The following is a 20,819-nucleotide window of genomic DNA, read 5'->3' on the forward strand; positions in this document are numbered from 1 at the left end:
GTACTGCATCCAATAATATTCTTTGTTGCAAAAATCACATTTCGAATAAGCGTACGAGAGAGAGAGAGAGAGAGAGAGAGAGAGAGAGAAAGAGATTATTATTGGTGTTGTTATTAAAATTATTATTGTTATTATTATCATTATTATTATTATTATCATATTATTATTATCATTATTATTATTATTATTACAGTATCATTATTTATTATTATTATTACAGTATTATTATTACTGTACAGTATACTGTAAGCAGGGTATCTTGTACTTTGAATTGGTAACCTACGTAGCATATAAGACGGGTTGTGATTGGTTCAAGCGCTGATAGATGACAAATCAGAACCCAAGTTTTGTAATCTAGCCTGTGATTGGTGTTTTGACCGCTTCTCCAACCCGCAGCATCTCTTTCCGCGGTCACTTTGTCTCCCGCTGTATCGCTGTGTTTATGTTAAGTTATTGTGAACTTTAATCTGTGCTGTGCGTGACTGTTTTAAGTCGAACTTTTTGTTGAACTTTCTGTTGAACTTTCTGTTAAACTCTACTGTACAATGCCTCCTAAGCCTTCTGCTTCTACTAAGGCTGGTAGTGAGCCTAAACGGCACCGTCAGATGATGACGATTGCTGAGAAGGTGACGCTTCTCGATATGTTAAAAGACAGTTGAAGTTACGCGGCCGCAGACCTCGAAGACCTGACGAAATCGGGCAGTGAAGACAGTGAAACACAGGAAGAGATCCAAGAAAATGTCGAAGAAACGGGCTTAACATTAGAACGGCTTGCCAAGCTCTGCAAGCTTGCGAATGAGATGAAAGAAATGTCGCAAGAGTGGGACGAGGATATGGTTCGTTCTGTACAATTCTGCACCAAGATTGATGAACACATGGCTCCCTACAGGATGCTCTTGCGAAAAAAGAAGCAGCGGCAGCAACTTCGGATCACAATGCCCTCGGAAGAAATTGAAGAAGTGTCTCAGGAAGAAGTTGAAGAGGTGTCCCAGGAAAAGACACCTCCGTCTGAAGAGACGTAAAATATTATTATTGGCTGCACAGTAGAAGACATCATCAGCTTCATCATCATCATTTCTACTGTGCAGCAAATTCATCGCCATCATCATTCAAGTTTTTCTTGAACTTCTTTCGTGGTGAATACAGTAACAATCTTTATTTTTTACTTTAATATTCTAACATTTTAATATTTGTGCCTGTTTTATAGTTTAGTACTGTATGCATTAGGTTAAAGGGAAGGTTTAAAAGTCTGAAGAGTATACATGTAACCTATCATATTTTTTTTGTTCAAAATTTACATTTATGTACGTAAAACAATCTCTCTCTCTCTCTCTCTCTCTCTCTCTCTCTCTCTCTCTCTCTCTCTCTCTCTCTCTCTCTCTCTCTCTCTCTCGTAAATTGTTTTCCTGCTTTGCTAGGTACAGTATGTACTGTATGATTTTATACAGATACGGTAAATAATATTTGTAATAACATATTTTGTAAATGCTTTTACTGTCAATATCATTATTTATCACTTTCATCATGCACGTTAAATGCCTTCTTTGTTCTGAGCGTGGTTGTTTACTGAGCGTACTTTATGACGCCGTCGTTTCAGGCGGCGTCATAAAGAAAACATTTCATTTGGAAGTCCTAAGAAAAATTAAGTAAAACATTGGTAATAACAAAATCAACATACTGTACTGTATAATCAATATAATCGATGCAAAAACTAACCTATACATATATGTGTACACTAAATGAGTTTGTTTCTTCATTATGATCAGAGATAAACGTACTGTAAACAAAACATTGGTTGCCATTTTTTATCGTGCTTTTTAGCGCGTTTAGGAAACGCATGATATAAAATCGCCTTTAATATTTGTGCCTGTTATAGTTTAGGGTACTGTAGTACATGCATTAAATGTTCTGTACATTAAAGGGTAGTTTGTTAATAGTACTACTGTACGTACAAGGGAAGGTTTTAAAAGTCTGAATACAGTATACATGTTAAATAAATAGGTAAATATGGTGTCAATACTTCGCAGATTTTCACCTATCGCGGCCGGGTCTGGAACCCATCTACCGCGATAAACGAGGGTTCACTGTACAATACTTTGAAAGTGTTATATTTACAGGAATATCTGAGAGTGGATGGCTAAATTGGTGCTACTTTTAACAATTTGGAAAAGCTCTTGGTTATGTATTTTTTTTACAGTGATATACAATTGAATATGCTTATTTATGTGAATGATAGGTTGGGGGTAGAAATGTTTGATATACTAGTCAGATTATGAGAGAAGAAGCAAAGTTTTAATGTTCACAGATGCTGGAGCTTCTGTCGTAAAATACTTGTTCGAACAGAATGTAAATTCCAACGTCTTGCATTCATGAACAGTTGTTTCCAATACAGTATTGGGATACTGTATACAATTTGACAATTCTCTTATTTCAGTCATGTGAATAAAGATAGGGTAGGCTAGAAATGTGTGATATTCAATCATATTAGAAAATGAGAGCTGTCTTGAACTTTGAAAAAATACCAAAATTCTAGCCCATGTGACTAACACGCATAGTGCAAAATGTACAACTTGCCAGAACGAAGGAGCAATGAGATAATGTTAGTGAGCAAGCAATGGCATCCATTGAACTAAGGGATTATTTAAATAATTAAAAATACACCAAAATACTCGCCATTGTGACAACGCACGTAGCATAACATTTACCGCTTGCCAGAACAGAGCAGCAAGATGTTAAATTGCAATAAGAAGTTAACCATGGCAGTGTAATATCAATTTTTAGGGGTAGTATAGAGATGAGGAGATTTATCTAGTTAAATTTATTGTAAAAGTTATTGTGCTCATCCGCCCTTAAATATCTTGTATTTTTTGGGGGTGGGTGGTTGGGTGGGTTTCAGGTTTGTGCAATGCCCTACACTTGGTAGAGATCTACGCTGAGTGAGTTTATACGTGTATTGTAAGAGAGTGCAATCTTTTTTTCATGTTTTGAACACAATCAGTGAGTAACTAGAGCTGGAAACCACTGATGTGTATTTGACATAAAAAGCTACAAACCTGCTACTATTCATTGGCATGGCTCAGGGTATGCATACAATTGACTGAAATATCGCCTGTTTTGTGTCATGACATGAGGAGGAATTTGTGTGTGCATTGTAACGTGTTTGCAAACAATTGTCTAATGAAAGTACCCATGAAATGCACATCAAATGCCAAACTGTAAATTGCTGAACTGAAGACAATTTTCAGATCTCCTTTTTCAGGCTTTATGTGAAAGGGAGATGGCAATAGTACAGAAAAGGCTAATTTTAAATGATCAAACCCCAGTCCAGTGAATTTTGTTTCTGTGGAAACATTAACAGTTTGTGAAATTACTTTATGATGGATGATTGGACTGTCCTGAGTTTGCTTAATGGGTACATACTACACAGACTGGGTATACAGTGTATTGTAATTTCTGGTGTTTCTTTTGCAAAAACACATTGTAATTTGGTTAGCATCTGTTTAATGGTGTGCAGTTTTATCGCAAAATAAATGGCGTTTTATTCATTTTCATGGCTATTATAACTGTTGATTCAGGGTCATGTTGTTTTCAACCCATGTACTGTATTTGGTTATTTTTACCTTGGCCAACGAAATTGGAAGATTGTTTTACCCCGTGTGTGTGTGAGAACAGCTTCTTGACCACAATTTTAATTGTAGAGTAATAAAACTTGCAGGGATTATGTAAAAGCTGGAAATCATTAAATTTGGCAGGTCAAGGTCACTCTCAAATAAATTGTCTAATTCATTTAATCCGCCTTAAGTGTGGATATCGTTGTCACAGACTTCAACCTTGATTCGTATTTGAGTGTATGAAAATCCATACTATTAATATATGTCAAGGTTGAAGGTTAAGGTATAGTCCAAGGTTAAGTAAAAGTTAAAATTCGTCATCAACTGTTGCCCCCTTACCAAACTTTTACTTTTTCTTGCAGGAAGTGAATGCTGACTGTTGATTGTTATGATGGATGTGAAGCTAGAGATTTGTTCAATCCAGATGAATGCATGGACATCGCAAGTGGATGAAGTACAAACCAGCTGTAGAGCTCATACTGTGCTTCTTGTCAGGGGCATTATTGCTATCAATAATCCCAGTGTGCAGTGTGTAGGTCATGGCGGGAGGCAGGCATACACCCTGAGGGGGGAAAATTGAGGTAAGCCTTCTCTTGGGTCTCTCTTTATCTTAAAACACTTTCCATAATCTACAAGATTACCAGTTTTAAGAAAACACAGCACTACAATATAATTTAAACCCTAAATCTTTGATAGTTTGAAGAAAGTAATATCAGATTATTGTATTTAGATGTAAATATTTATAAGCTATAGGTTGATGCAATAAAACCAAATATACTCTGACCCCTGTTGTTATTAGTGAACGTATCTTATCTATAATCGTATTGGTAATTTGGCTTTCTGTTTTACCATATAAGACTAAATATTAAGCTATTAACATTACCTGATTGTAAATTGTTGGTACTCTGTAGAAGTGAAGTAGGCAATTTGATTTTTAGTGTTAATGAGTGAAATATTTGAATTGGTGATGGTTGAAGAAGTCATGCTGTAGAATATTCATTGCCATTATGCTTATATTTTCAAACAGAGTTATTCAAGTCTATTTATCTACCAAGGAATTGGGGTAGTCACCATAAAAAAGAAAACTGTAGAGGGCTTTTCCCTCCTTCACTCCTCCCAGCCTGGCGAGTTATGAGTTTAGTTGGTACTGCTAGGGTGTCGTAGCCTACCCTGTTGTACACATCAAATGAAGCTTTATATGCTGAATCCCTACTGCCGCTACCTCGGTGGTCACCAACGCAACTGGAGGAAGCTGCAGGGCTTATTGGAACTGTCACAATTGTTTGCCATTCATTCCTATTTCTAGTATGCTCTTTGGGCTCCCACATTTATCCTCACCTGAGCTTGCTTCACACCATCCATCCAACCAAACCTTGGCCTTCCTCTTGTACTTTTCCCATCAACTCCTATATTCATTACATTCTTCAGCAGACGGCCATTTTCCATTCTCTACATGGCCAAACCACCTCGACACATGCACTGTGGCTGCTAATTCATTTCTTACACCCGTTCTCACCATCAATACTTTATTCCTAACATTACAGTTGGTACAGTTACTTTCTGTTATGATATTAAAATTGTTATAGTATTTTAATATCTGAAGTAAAATATTTCAACAACAACCTATGAAATATGGGAAATTAATATAAAAAGAATCTTTCTGAAATACACAACACTAGTTCCTTATAACCTCAACATATTCTACATCCCTTCCTTATCAATTCTGATAAGCTTTCTCCAGATTCATAAATGTAATTTACACCTCTGTACTTTTTGCTAAATATTTTTGCATATCTGCCTAACTAAAAATCTAATCCATGCATCCTTTGCCTCTTCTAAACCACCCTGCACTTTTAAGATGATTCTCTGTTTTATCCATAATCCTAATGATTAACACTACCATACACTTTTCCAACCACACTTGACAAAGTAATACCCCTAGCATTACAATACTCGTGCACATCTCGCTTACCTTTGTATAGGAGAATAATACATACCACACGCCCATCCCATTGGTAACATGAAACTTGTATTAAACAATCTTGCCAACCATTCAAGTAGTCCCAGCCCCTTCGTTTAACGTCTCTGCCCTAACAACATCCATACCAAGTGCTTTACTTGTGCTTGTTCCATCTAGTGCTCTCTTAACTACTACTCCTGTAATCTCTCTCTCATTTCTCATCACTGGCACCTCAACACCTGCAACAGCAATTATATCTACCTTCGTATTATCCTCAACATTTAGCAACCTTTCCAAATATTCAGACCACCTTTTCCTTGCCTCATCTCCTTTCAACAACCTTCCATTTTTATCTTACACTGTCTCATTTCTCAATCCATCTTAACTTACTCTCTTCTTTCCGACACTATTTCTCTTCATACAAACGATCCAATCTCAGACCCAACCTCCAATCAGCAACCCTCTTTGCCTCTGCTACCTTAGGTTTTACTTCCACATTTTTCTCTATCTTTCATACTTCTGTACAGTATTACTCTGCAGCAGCATTTTTCCCCCATTTCATCTTCCTTAATTCATTATTCTTCCTCTTGTCTCCAACAATGCTCTTGCCATACACATCCCTCCCTTGCAATTCTGAAAGTTTTCTTTTATTACCTGGTTATAGTAAATTGACTTAGGAGTAAACCCCATATAAATGACTCAAAATTTTTTATCCACGTAGGAACAAATACATTATCAACGTCTATATCGTCTATTTATTTACACTGCCCCCAATTGGGGGGTATTTCTTCACTCCTCCTAGCCTGACGAGGTATTCAGCCGAGTTTGGTTCGTACTGTACTGCTAGGGTGCCACAGCCCACTCTCCCTTACCTTTGTACAGTGGTACAATACATGCACACACCCAGTCCACTGGCACCATTGACAAACTAAAACATTAAACAATCTCGCCAATGATTCAACCATATTTGCACCCCCGTTACCTTTAACTTCTGTCCTCGCATAGATTCTAATATGATATAGGAACATCGTACAACTTATTGATGTGTTCAATGCATTGGTATTTCCAATAAAAAGTAATGTACTGTATATGGTCATTCATATTCGTTCAAGTAAAACTGCGATCTATTTTTCATCCAAGTACTGTATGTAATAACCTGTATGTCACAGTCTTCCAGGTGCTTGCCATAAAGTGAATGGTAGTAAGGATTGAATGGATAGAAATACAATTCGTGATTTTTAAATTTATCTGTACATTAATTACAAAATAGATACTGTAGTACAATAAATAACACAGTGCTAGACAACTTCCTAGTCTCCAATGATGGCTTATTGTCTCAATTTTTACTAGAACTTAAATATCTATTTCAAAGCCTAGCAACATGTAGAAGTAACATTGGGAAATTGGAAGTAGGATGTTTAACACATGACAAACTTTAACTGAAGTAGCAAAATACTCAGAAATATAGTAAACAAATAGGGCTTTAAATAAAAAAATACTATATTTTACACCAATAATCTCAATGCATTATTACTTTATGACTCATTTGGTCATTAAAAGATACTTTATGATTTTATCAGATTTTTCCCATATACCTCTATATAATACAGTATTTCTAGTGTTTTCTAAATAGGATACATAAATACTTATTTACAAATGGGACTGTTCCAAATAAAAATAATTGATTTTTTTATCAGATGTTTTTTTTTTTTAAACATTTCTCAATTTTCAGTAAGAAAATACAATAAAATAAATATAGAGTTTCTATTCACAAATTGCAATAGTGTTCTAAAAACAAATAATTAAGTACTTGTTTATACTATGTAAAGTATTGTAGTATCTAAATCTACTATTAGAATTTATCACAATACATTAAAAACAATTGATTACAGAGGCACAAGTGACAATCGACATTATTACTCCAAATGACAGTCACGACCACAGTCAAAGACAGATATCACAAGCATTTTACAGAAAATTAGTGTCTTGTTACCATGCAGTACAGAGAGGCTCAGAAGACAGGACAGCTCTGGAGATTACAATATGGGTAGGAAAGTTATAGAGATTACAATGAGTGTTAGGCATGATAGTCTGTCAAGTCAGAGTTCAATCACAGTGATTTTATCATGGCAACGAGGAGTAAATCGTGAGGAAGCCTTCCAAAGGGCTGTCGACCTTCATACCAAAACGAGGCTACTCTCACTGTCCCACGCCGTCGATATCCTAAATAGTTTTCACATAACATCTGGAAAGATTTGATATTAACAAAATACATGTTACATTTAAATACAAAGTAAATTTCATATCAGCCATTATTTCAAAATGATAATGCTACTAATAAGCAACCTACTAATATTTCTTTTCTTTTGCAGAATCAATAGTAGTAATGACCAGAGGGAACTTGAGCGTGTACAGTACTTTACCTGATTGAGAGGATTCGAGTTGACAGTAAACACACCATGGTACTGTCTTGTTTGAGATACTCTTACAAGCTCCTTCTCTAGGTGAAGTACAAGTCTTACATTATCCTGCAGTAAAGAGATTTTAGGTAAAGATGTTGGCATAATGAAGCGGAAGTAACATTTTATAAATAGCATTTTAAAATTCCCAATGCTCAGTTATAAATTATAACAATGGTTATGGTTATTTCATCTTTTTTTTTTTAAGGTTAAAGTGATGCATGGTCTTCAGTGACTTTCCTTTTAAAAGGCTAGAATAGGGAATCCAATACAACAAATACTAAAATAATATATTTCCTGCTATAAATGCAATGCATGGACTCAGTGTGTTGGTGAAGAAACCACGCAAGTTCAGGCTCACTTGAACTTGCCACAGCAACTAAGTAGCTGAAAGTAGTCTGCTATGAGTGACATCATGCACAGTGTTTCAGAAAGGAACCATCGCTTTAGTCCTCACCATCGTACCTACATCACAACAAACCCATTACCACCACTCGATGATGTGACGTCGAAGGAGATAAATTGCATCTTGTGTGATCATCACTTCCAAGAACATTATCAACGTAAGTACCCGTAGTCGGGTATTTTTCTTCCTTCATTTCTTATTGTTGTAAGCATGTTTGGTAAGTGCAGCCATTCAAGTAATTGTTTGTTTCTGCTCTCAGAATGTTTTTTGTAGTGATGCTTATTATTTTGTAGGTAACTTTACTGTCCTAGGCAATTTCTCTTGGTAATGTAAAGAGAGATATTGATTGCCGGTGCCATTTTGGTAACTTCATTCATTGGCAAGAAGTTCTAATTATTACATCATTATGAATAGAAAGGAAGATTTTATTAGAGTATTTACACTTTGTTTAGGCTAGCATAACCACATTTATAGGCTGTGTAGCCAGTTGAGGGTAAATATTACTATAATTGTACTGTAGTCAGTTTCTGGCTCCAATGTTTGTGAATCTCAACCGAATGTTCATTATTGTATAATCTTGGTAAGTTTAGTATTTAGGGGAAATTAGTCAGCTTATTCAGCTGCATCACTGTAGTTCAAACCATATTCCCACATACATCATCTTGTTGGAATACTTAATATTTTAGTGGGGGAAGATTTCCCGTCAAATGAGTATATTAGTACGAGTTGGAGACTGACAGGTCAGTCAGCAGTTGGCCTTCTACAGTTTATTAATCAGATATGGGTATTGGAGGGAGAGATGTGTTAAGATACACTCATACATGTGAATCTTCCTATATTAAGGAGGGGTGGTTGTGGTCGTCTTGACCTTTGACTTGGTAACCCATGAGGTTATTAGAGGTTGGGTCTAGGATGGACCTGTTGCCTGTCTTTGAAGTAAATATCTTGGATAAGTGGGTATTTGTGTTTTGTGCTTTCTCCTTACAATGAGGGTGAGTGTGTAGATTGTTGGATCATCTGGCCTGCTGCTCACATAGAAAATCAGTAACCTTCCTATCTGTGTCTGACGTCACCCATACTTAATTGTAGTAGTTTTGAGTGTTCAACGAACCAATACTGATCATTCACTTACTGGTCTTTGCTCAGCTGTGGGTTGCTTTGCTCGCAATAAACATTATCTTGTTGCCCCTCTGTTCCGGCAAGGGGTACATTGCACTAGTGCATTAGCTGAATGGGCGAGTATTTTAGCGGATAAGATTCGGTGACCCAATCACATGCACATTACCCATGGATTTCATTAACCAGGATGCATCACTGTTGGATTTGATAAAATGTTTTGATAACGTTGTTGGGTGCTGTTTGGCTTATTGGGACAGGGCCCTGAAAATGTTTTAATTTGTTTTGTGGATTATCTTCTATCATAATTCAGATCCTGAGTCGGTACACCTGTGAGCAAGGGCAGTTTTCCTCTTTTCTATGTGGGAGAAAGGAATTTCTTTAGTGTGGCCTCCTGAATTTTTACCCAGCTAGGATCTCTTGATCTATTTGGTCATGACATCCCAAATTCAGCAATTGAGGTTTCAGAGATGGGACCTAGTAGACCATACCCCCTATCCATGTTGTTGACTTTAGGATGTGTGGATTACCTAGACCGACAGAGGAGGCCTTAATACTGGATCTTAAGAAGATCTCTTTGGTTCAAAGAAGTATCCCTCTGTGGACATCTTGATGACAACCTTCTCTGCCTAGGTTGTATCCAGGTCATAATTTATAGAAAGGGTTCCACTAAACAGGTGACCAATCAGTCTGGATTTGGTATGCTTGCGTCCTTCATGGATGCCTCGCTGATAGCTAGAATAGTATCAGCTCTCTATGATTAAGATATTAAGATGGTTAGCCCACTCAGATAGGGCCTGCCCAGGTACTGTTAACCTGTCTTCTGTTTCCTTCATGCTCCAACTTAGGGATGTGGCTGTTAGTAGACTTTACTAGCATCCAAAGGAGGCTTCTTTGTGTGTTCGTTCTTTAGGCCTTGTGGATTCGGCTGTTGCTGGGCCTTTGGGTTACTCACATCCAAGAAAACTCCGGGAAGGTTGCAGTAGCGGGTTATTCTTTCCGGTTCTAAGGATTCGGTTGTTGCTGGACCTATGGGTCCCAGCTTCCAAGGAAGGGTCCAGTAGGAGTTTTGTCTTTCTGTTCCAAGGATTGAAGACTCGGCAGTAGTTGGGAATGTGGCAAAAGAGCTTCTGCTATGGACATTGAGTTGGGGAATTTAGTAGTTAACTATTGGCAATCCAGTGATGAGGGTACACTCGAGCACACTATTCTGTCTTATTTCTCTTCCTGTTTATTTTGTTTACATTGGAGATATATATTTTGATGTTACTGTTCTTAAAACATTTTATTTTCCTTTTTCCCTTTCCTCACTGGGCTATTTTCCCTGTTGGAGCCCCTGGGTTTATAGCATCCTGCTTTTCCAATTAGGGTAGTAGCTTAGCAAGTAATAATTCTAGCATTTGTAATGTTTTAGGCATAAAATATGGATTTTCCATTAGTTGACAATGAGTTTGAAAACCTGAAGGCATTTCCTGAACAGTAATGTGGAGATGTAAGTCTATCTATTAGGGTATGTCCCCATCTAACCCAGAGGTCGTTGTTTTGATGCTATCAAGGCTGCTCTTAATACCTTAGAAGAAGCAGTATAAGACAATGAAGGTTTCTTTCTCAATTACAGTTTGCTTGAGGCTTCAGTAGTTGGAATGACAGTGGCTGGCCAGTAACTTCCTTTTTTACCTAAATGACAAAATTAGCGGCTAAGTAAATGAGTTTCAGCTTAACTGTGATTTTACCCTGTCCAAAAGAGTAGCCCCTTTTTGGGAGCGAACTTCATGAGCTTAAAGGTTTACTGAAACAGGGTTTTATCAAGTCATCACTTCGAAGTACTATGATGTTTAGGTTGAGACCAATCAATTGGAGAGACCTATTTCCCTATGGTCCCAGATCACTTTCGGGCTGTGATATTTAGTGATGCCAGACACTCATTGAACTTGGAGTCCTTGCAAGTGGGGCTATAGGGGGATTCCAGATAGCCACTTTGGTTGTAGCAAAGCTAGTTGGGTAAGTTCTTCTACAAGGTCTTGTAGAACTTAATTAGGGCCAAGTTCTTGGTAAGGTTTGTGATCTAGTGAAGTTGAGGTAAGGAAACCGATGTGAAATGGCTCTTATGCCTAGGTCTCGTTCACAACCCACTGCCAATACCAATGCAGAGGCAATCACCATGTCACTTCCAGAAAATGGAGGAAAGGTTTTTGGCCCTTCCTTAAAAGAAATTTTTTAATCTACAGTCTATAAGATTGAAAAGCAGGTTCAAGAAACATCGCAGTAGGTCAGCTCCCATGTCCTATACCAAGCCTTGTCCCACACGACATATCTAGTCAATCTGCAACCATTTTAGTAGTCTTTTATTCCATACTTTGGCCAGCAAAACTATTGATTTCTATACTGAAGAAGCAAGGTACAGGATAAACAAGCAGAAAAGTTCTTACATGGAGAACAGAATTGAGAAGAGATGGGATGATGAAATATCCCTTACTATCTCTACCAGTGTACAAGGCAAAAAGTTTGTACTGTATACAGGGAAGTACAGAATAGATCTATGGCACAATTGGTTCTAGTGGTAAGAGGGCTGAGGACAATTTATGTATAAGGTTTTCAAAGGAAATTTTTAAAATTTTAGCTAGGAAAAATTGTCGAGCCTGAATCTAGTTTATAGTTTTAAAGTCAAATTCCAGAAATATTGATGTTAAGACGGGAAGTTAATCAATGCAGTTTTGAATAACTTGATTCAATTTAACAGCCTTAGTGGAAGAGCAGAAATACTAACATTTGGGACAAGGAACTCCTTGGATTTAAAATTTTTGAATACATGTATCAAGTTAATATCTCTTCTCAGTTAAAATAAGAGATGCCTGCCATGGAAAGATATAAGAGCCTTGTCATTTTCCTGACAATAAAATTTAGAGAACTTGCATGCAGTAATCTTAAATTGAAGGTGTGCAGGGTCATGTTATCGCTAACTCTTGCTGGACTGGAAGCAAAATTTTCTGGACTTTATAACAATTTCTTGCTAGAGAAATTTTGTTTTTGAGAATACAGTATGTTGTTGACCATGATGTTTAAATGCTACTCCCAAATTGAGTCATGTCACTGCTGGTACATAATCATGATTGGAGGAAACCAAAACATTGTGGAGCTCATATTACTCTGGAATTTGATACATTTTGTTGTTGTATTATATAGAAGCGAGTAGACACTTATCTAAGTACAAAGAAAAAGTTTGAGGAAATGCTGTACAAGATTAAAGTACAATATTCCTATAGTTAATGTGGACATTGAAAACCTCACAAAACTGAAATTTTCATCCCAAAAGTTAAGGGTAAGGATTTGTGTGAAGTAGATTTTGAATGATACTGGATTTATGAAATAGAGTCCTACACTTGGAATCCCCAAAGTTACATTATGAAGTTGAAGGTTAAAAATGGTTGAACATCCAAATCCAAGCTGGAACAGACATGTATTTGACGGCTAATAAATAGTGTAGTGTTATATTTATTGAAAGCTGTTGTAAAGTTTGTGAAACGAGTTATGGTTCTAAGTTAAAAGCCGTTTCCTAACTGGATGCTGAATAATACTTACAAAACTGTAAATTAATTAATATTAGTTCAGTTAATGCTAATGAAGCATTTTACTATAGCTTCTTGTTACCCTTTTAGTTACTACTTATGTTGTTTAAACATGCCTCTTGACAGGCCATTTTTTTTATCCATATTTTTTCAAGGGGTAAAGTGTCTAAGTTGTTATTATCAACATCAGTCATTCAGGTATCTTTAGTATACAACAAACAGTGTCTGTTTGTCAAACTTAAACTTAACCAGGATGTAACTGAGGGCCTTATTTCCATATGTGTACTAGCCTTTTACACCAGCCACAAAACCAAAATTTTCCAGCTGCTTCAGTTTGGATAGTAAGAGATTATTCTTTCATTTTAGGTGATGTCATCAAATGGGTAGTCAACGATAAATATATTTTGCTGCATATAATCATGATGCAATTATATGCAATCCAGTTATTAATATTTTGTTTGGCATCAGGCATATACTAAAAATCTTAATGATTTATTAGAACTGTTTTCATACCAGTTTTCTGTTAATTTATATACCTTGTGTAAAGTTAATTGTGTGGTACAATTAATTTTAAATTCTTCTATTGTGCTGAAACAAAATAGTTGGTTAGGGAGTTATTGCTTCAAGATTTTGATAACTAGACACGTTTTACTTATTAGCCATTTTTATTTGTACTTGTTTTTTTATAGACATTCTCTCTATTGTATTTAGTTAATTCTGCTTTGCTTGGATGTAGTATCTTCTTATCTCCTTCATATAAATTACCCTGCTTTATTTAAGTATTTCAAATAGATAATTGTATATCATGTACTGGTCATCTTTAGCTTTTTTATAAGTTTTGTATTATTTTTAGTACCCATACTGCATTGGATTGGATTGGAGATGAGACTGCTCAGCACTGGAGCCAGAAAGTAGAGGGGTCATTCAACATTCAAGTACAAAGTTTGAAGTAAGAAGTTGCAATATTGTACAGGATGAGTTTAAGTCAAAACATAGATGTAGTACAAAAACAATGCTAATTAAGTAACCTTAGTACCTCAAAATGAACTATACAGTAATTATTATATAATTGGAGAAAAAAAAATCTATCAATTTCCATTGTTTATTTAAACTACCCAGTGCCTGGCTTTTGTGACATGAGTTATTGCTTAAAAAGTGTATTTCATTGACAATTCCTTAAAAAAAATTTCATGCAATGAATAGACAATTTACTGTATGCAATGGCAATGAAAAACTTTTATACCAGGTTTGGTGATAAACTGAAGTACTGTCGTTACTTAACGATGCAATATTCAACAAGTATTAGCATTTCTAATGTAAATTCTTCCCATCATTACTTCTCAGGATAAAACAAATTTCCTCCCCCTCGGAATGTAGAAGCCTCCTCCAACTTCTATACTTGTAGCATAGCAGCAGTTGTTCCTATTCCTAGAGGCATGGCAGAAGGCTCCTCCTCCCCAAGACGTTGCAGAAGATGCAGCCTTCTCATGTGACAGTCTCCTAAACTTCCTCCTTGAGACAAGGCACCAAATTCTAAATGTAGCAGTAACTACTTGCTCCACGAGATCTCGTCAAGATGCAGGAGTCTCGTCATGTTTAGAATATGACAGTCTCCTACTTGCTGCTCCTCGAAATATAAAAGCCTTTATCACCAAGATGCGGAAGTAGCCTGGTTTAGATTGGGCAGCCTCTTGCTCCCAGCTTTGGAAGAGGTAGCAGGCTCCTTTTCCTCCTAGAGATAGTGGCTGCCTTCATCCTCCCCGAGTAACCATCATCTACATATAGCATCATCATCTCTGCTTATATGGTTGTACCCATCATCTCCTCTACTGTTTCCTCCTCCTTCACATATAACAGTAACCACCTCCTCGACATGTGGCAGACTCCTCCTTGAGATGTAGTAGTAGTAGCCGTAGCCTCCTCCTCCTCCTCCTCCTCAAGATGATGCAGCATTCTTTTTCTCCTCCTCGAGGTGCAGCAACCTTCTACAGCTCTTCCTCAATGTGCAGCAACCTTCTACAGCTCTTCCTCAATGTGCAGCAGCCTTCTACAGCTCTTCCTCAATGTGCAGCAGCGTCAAATTCTACTGCTGCTCCTCGAAATGTAGCTGCCTTCTACAGTTCCACCTTGAGATGTGGCTGCCTTCTACAGATCCATGAAATGCTGTAGCTTCTACAGTTCCTCGAGATACTACAGCCTTCCACAGTTTCTAGAGATGTGGCAGCCTTCTTTTACTTGAGATGTGGCAGTCCTCTACAGCTCCTCCTAAAGATGTGGCAGCCTTCTACATTTCCTTGATATTCAGCAGCCTTCAACTACTCCTCTTCAAGACGTGGCAGCAGCCTTCTACAGCACCTCCTCGAAATGTGGCAGCCCCTTCTCTGCAGCTGCTCCTTGTGATATGGCAGACTTCTACAGTTCCTTGAGATGCAGCAACCTTCTCTTCGAGATGTGACAACCTTCTACAACACCTCCTCCATGTGCGGCAGCATTCTAAAACTTCTCCTAAATGTGTGGTAGCCTTACACAGCTCCTTCTCGTGCTGCGGCAGCCTTCCACCTTTTCTCGAGATGCGGCAGCTTTCTACAGCTCCCCCTAGATGTGAGCCAATCTTCAATATTTTCGCCTTGATGTGCACAAGCGTTCTACCACTGCTCCTGCTGATGTGGCTACCTTCTACAGCTCCTCCTCGAGATGTGGCCACCTTCTACAGCTCCTCCTCGAGATGTGGCCATGTGGCTACCTTCTACAGCTCCTCCTCGAGATGTGGCCATGTGGCTACCTTCTACAGCTCCTCCTCGAGATGTGGCCACCTTCTACAGCTCCTCCTCGAGATGTGGCCACCTTCTACAGCTCCTCCTCGAGATGTGGCCACCTTCTACAGCTCCTCCTCGAGATGTGGCCACCTTCTACAGCTCCTCCTCGAGATGTGGCCACCACCTACAGCAGCTCCTCGAAATGTGGCACCCTTCTACAGCAGCTCCTCAACGTGCAGCGGCCTTCTACAGCACTTCCTTGAGATGTGGCAGCCCTCTCTCTACAGCTGCTCCTTGTCTTCTACAGTTCCTTGAGATGCAGCAACCTTCTCCTCCTCTAGATGTGGCAGCCTTCTACAACTCCTCCATGAGATGCAATATCCTTTTACAGCTCCTCCTCGTGATGCAGTAACCATCAATCACCTGAACTCCCAGCAGCCTCCTCCTACTCGAGATGAAGCAACTTCCTTTTACAGCTGCTCCTCGAGATGCACGGCAGCATTCTACAGCTCCCCCTAGATGTGAGCCCGCCTCCAATAGCTTCGCCTCATTGTACACCAACTTTCTCCTGCTGATGTGGCAGCCTTCTACAGTTCCTCAAGATGGGGCAGCTTTTCTACAGCAGCTCCTCAATGTGCACCAGCCTTCTACAGCTCCTTCTTGTAATTCGTCAACTTTATACGGTTTGTCGAGATGTGGCATATTTCTACGGTTACTTGTGTTGTGGCCATCTTCTGCAGCACCTCCTCGAGATGGCCACCTTCTGCAGCTCCTCGTCGAAATGTGGCACCCTTTTGCAACTCCTCCTCGAGATGTGACAGTCGTCTACAGCTCCTCCTCGAGATGTTGCAGCCTTGTGCAGTTCCTCGAGATGTTGCAGCCTTGTGCGGTTCCTCGAGATGGTGCAGCCTTGTGTGGTTACTCGAGAGCTGTAGTTGCTCGAGATGCCGCAGCCTTCCACGGTTGCTCGAGATGCCGCAGCCTTCCACGGTTGCTCGAGATGCCGCAGCCTTCCACGGTTGTTCGAGATGCCGCAGCCTTCCACGGTTGCTCGAGATGCCGCAGCCTTCCACGGTAGCTCGAGATGCCGCTGCCTTCCACGGTTGCTCGAGATGCCGCAGCCTTTTCCTCCTCGAGATGCAGCAGACTTCTAAATTACTCCTCAATGTGCGGCAGTCTTCCACGGTGCCTCGAGATGGTGCAGCCTTCTACTGTTCCTCGAGATGGTGCAGCCTTGTACGGTTCCTCGAGATGGTGTAGCCTTGTACGGTTCCTCGAGATGGTGCAGCCTTGTACGGTTCCTCGAGATGGTGCAGCCTTGTACGGTTCCTCGAGATGGTGCAGCCTTGTACAGTTCCTCGAGATGGTGTAACCTTATACGGTTCCTCGAGATGGTGCAGCCTTCTGCTGTTCCTCGAGATGGTGCAGCCTTCTGCTGTTCCTCGAGATGGTGCAGCCTTCTGCTGTTCCTCGAGATGGTGCAGCCTTCTGCTGTTCCTCGAGATGGTGCAGCCTTCTGCTGTTCCTCGAGATAGTGCAGCCTTGTACGGTTCCTCGAGATGGTGCAAGCCTTCCATGGTTACTCTAGATGGTGCAGCCTTCCACGGTTCCTCAAAATGCAACTTCATTTTACAGCTCCTCCTGGAGATGTGGCAATATTCTACAGCAGCTCCTCAAAGCGTGACAGCTTTCAACAGTTCCCCCCATAGATGTGAGCCATCCTTCAATAGCTTCGCCTTGATGTAAACTAGCATTCTGCTCCTTCTCCTGCTAATGTGCCCTTCTTCTACAGCTCCTCCTCGAGATCTGTCACCCTACTCCAGCAGCTCCTCTTCGAGATGTGGCAGTCCTCTACAGCTCCTCCTCGTGATGTGGCAGCCTTCTACAGCTCCTTCTCATGACGCATCAACTTTCTACGCATTACTTGAGATGTGGCATCTTTCTACAGCTCCTCCTCAGCTCCTCCTCAATGTACAGCAGTCCTCTACAGCTCCTCTCCGATATGTGGCAGTCCTCTACAGCTTCTCTTTATGATGTGGAAACCTTCTACAGTTTGTCTTGATGTAGCATCTCTTCTTCGAGATGTGGCAGCAGCCCTCTACTGCACCACCTTGAGATATAGCAGCCTTCTACAGTTACTTGAGATGTGGCAGCCTTCTTTTTACTCGAGATGCAGCTACCTTCTCCTCCTCGTGATGTGGCAGTAGCCTCTACAGCTGCTCTTTGTCAGATGACAGTTCTCTACTGTTCTTTGAGTTACTGCAGCCTTCTACAGTTTCTCGAGGTGCGGCAGCCTTCTACAGTTTCTCGAGGTGCGGCAGCCTTCTACAGTTTCTCGAGGTGCGGCAGCCTTCTACAGTTTCTCGAGGTGCGGCACCCTTCTACAGCAACTCTTCAATATGCGGCAGCCTTCTACAGCAACTCCTCAATATGCGGCAGCCTTCTACAGCAACTCCTCAATATGCGGCAGCCTTCTACAGCTACTCCTCAATATGCGGCAGCCTTCTACAGCAACTCCTCAATATGCGGCAGCCTTCTACAGCAACTCCTCAATATGCGGCAGCCTTCTACAGCAACTCCTCAATATGCGGCAGCCTTCTACAGCAACTCCTCAATATGCGGCAGCCTTCTACAGCAACTCCTCAATATGCGGCAGCCTTCTACAGCAATTCCTCAATATGCGGCAGCCTTCTACAGCAACTCCTCAATATGCGGCAGCCTTCTACAGCAATTCCTCAATATGCGGCAGCCTTCTACAGCAACTCCTCAATATGCGGCAGCCTTCTACAGCAACTCCTCAATATGCGGCAGCCTTCTACAGCAACTCCTCAATATGCGGCAGCCTTCTACAGCAACTCCTCAATATGCGGCAGCCTTCTACAGCAACTCCTCAATATGCGGCAGCCTTCTACAGCAACTCCTCAGTATGCGGCAGCCTTCTACAGCAACTCCTCAATTTGCGGCAGCCTTCTTGTGATGATGCGCCAACCTTCCACATTTCCTCGAGATTCTGCAACCTTCTCCTCCTCAACATACAACATTATTTTACAGCTCCTCCTCGCGATGCAGTAACCTTCTCGGCACCTGAAGATGCAGTAGCCTTCTACTCGAGATGCAGCAATCTTCTCCTCCTCAAAATGAGACTTCCTTTAACAACTCCTCCTCGGGATGCGGCAGACTTCTACAGCTCCTCCTCGAAGCACAACGGCCTTCTACAGCTCCCCCTAGATGTGAGCTAGCTTTCTACTACTACTTCTCCTTGATATGCAGCAATCTTCTTCTCCTCTTGTTCCTTGTAATGCAGCAGGGTTCTACAGCTCCTCCTCGAGATGTGGCAGGCTCCTCCTCGAGATGTGGCAGGCTTCTACAGCTCCTCCTCAAGATGCAGTCTTCTCCTCCTCTACATGCAGCAGCCTCCTCTTCAAGCTGCGGCAGTCTTCTACAGCTTCTCCTCAAGATGCATAAGCCTTCTACAGTTTGAGGTGTGGTAGCCTACAGCTCCTCCTAAATATTATGGCAACTTCTGCTAGTCGTCCTCATTCTCAAAATGCGGCAAACTTCTCTTCTGTTTCAAGGTGTCACAGCCTTTTACAGCTCCTTCTCATGATACGGTAGTCTTCAAAAGTTCCTAGAGATGCAACAGCCTTCTTACAGATCCTCGAGATGTGGGGTCCACCTTCTCCTTCTTCTTCTCCTCCTCCTTGAGCTGCGGCAATCTTTTCTCTTAACTTCAGATGAGGGTGTCTTCTACTCCCCGAGCTTCAGATGAGGGTGTCTTCTACTCCCCGAGATGCAGAAACGTGTACTACTCCTAATGTGGCAGCCTTCCTCCTCCTCAAGATGCAACCCGAGATGCAGAAACGTGTACTACTCCTAATGTGGCAGCCTTCCTCCTCCTCAAGATGCAAGAAAGTTCTAAATCTAGGTTTTTTTTTTTTTAAGCATCAGTTCAATAATGTTGCTCTTCTAGGATGAGAAAGTGTCCCTCCAAGTTGCAGCAAAAAAAGTTGATTGACAAATGTCCAGAGCAAATTACAGAGGTCATTTTCCCCTAGATAGTCATGATACACTAAAAATATTAAATTAAATCTCCTGGTTCGAAAAAACAAAATGAAATATTACATTACATTCTAACAATAGGTCAGCCGTGATGAACGATGGCATTCAATTCATCAGTAGCCTACATAGAATCACTACTAGTATTTAGCTTGACAAGAAACTTTTCTTAATTAATTTTCTCCAGCAAATTGTTTTTTCTGTTATTTTAATAAAAATTGATTGCAGTTGTAATTTATTTTTAATATTCATCCTATTTAGTCTATACCACATATGTGTTTAAAGGGAAATAATCAAGTGGAATAGTATATACTAGATCATTATTTCTCACAAATGAGATTGAAATTAGATGGGAGAGAAAAAATTAATAATTCTCAACGTACAATATAAAGAAACAAACCTAGCAAATATCCACATGTCAAGTTTATGATGTAAACAGTATCACCACTGGGTAAACAATGGCTAACAACGAAAAAAAAACTGCTATATTTCAAAAGACTGTCCCTTGAGAGCTGATATCTAGAATTTCAGACTGCTGTTTTTTTACTGATGGATATAATCAGCAAAAACCAAATTATTAGCCCCAAGACTATTATTGCTGGAGTAAGAGAAACTTACTAGACTTGGGGGTTTCATCAGAAAATGCACAGAGCACTTGAATGATTGTGTAAATTATATTGGTTATAAATGAAAACTATTTTTTAAATATTCCTCCTATATAGCATGAAATACATTAGTACTGCTTTTCTAATCAGCTAAAAAAAAGTATTTGCTGCCAACTGGAGTCAATTTCATTACCAAAGAGTGATTTGGTAATGCATAGCTTTGAAAATAACCTTCCTATCAGCTATGGGTTTGCCTTAATTTCATGATAAAGCAAATCCTACAT

At 39.8% G+C, this 20,819-nt stretch overlaps 1 protein-coding gene and 1 long non-coding RNA gene across 2 annotated transcripts in view; one reads left to right on the forward strand and one right to left on the reverse strand.

Annotated features, from left to right (window-relative positions):
* Window positions 1–14,068, forward strand: part of LOC137623288 (uncharacterized) — a 77,221-nt gene extending 63,153 nt beyond the window's left edge. Inside the window, exons 2-4 of the long non-coding RNA XR_011040588.1 lie at window positions 3,974–4,192; window positions 7,944–8,593; window positions 13,972–14,068. This is a non-coding gene — a long non-coding RNA (uncharacterized lncRNA). The remainder of the gene's footprint in view (window positions 1–3,973; window positions 4,193–7,943; window positions 8,594–13,971) is intronic.
* LOC137623287 (beta-alanyl-bioamine nonribosomal peptide synthetase ebony-like) overlaps window positions 6,841–20,819 on the reverse strand; it is a 98,530-nt gene continuing 84,551 nt past the window's right edge. Inside the window, 2 exon segments of the mRNA XM_068354065.1 lie at window positions 6,841–7,816; window positions 7,995–8,099. Of these exon segments, the coding sequence (XP_068210166.1) occupies window positions 7,682–7,816; window positions 7,995–8,099 (240 nt within the window). The 3' untranslated portion in view covers window positions 6,841–7,681.

The sequence above is a fragment of the Palaemon carinicauda genome, chromosome 30 (assembly GCF_036898095.1).
Source record: "Palaemon carinicauda isolate YSFRI2023 chromosome 30, ASM3689809v2, whole genome shotgun sequence".
In the NCBI taxonomy this organism is placed as follows: Eukaryota; Metazoa; Arthropoda; class Malacostraca; order Decapoda; family Palaemonidae; genus Palaemon; species Palaemon carinicauda.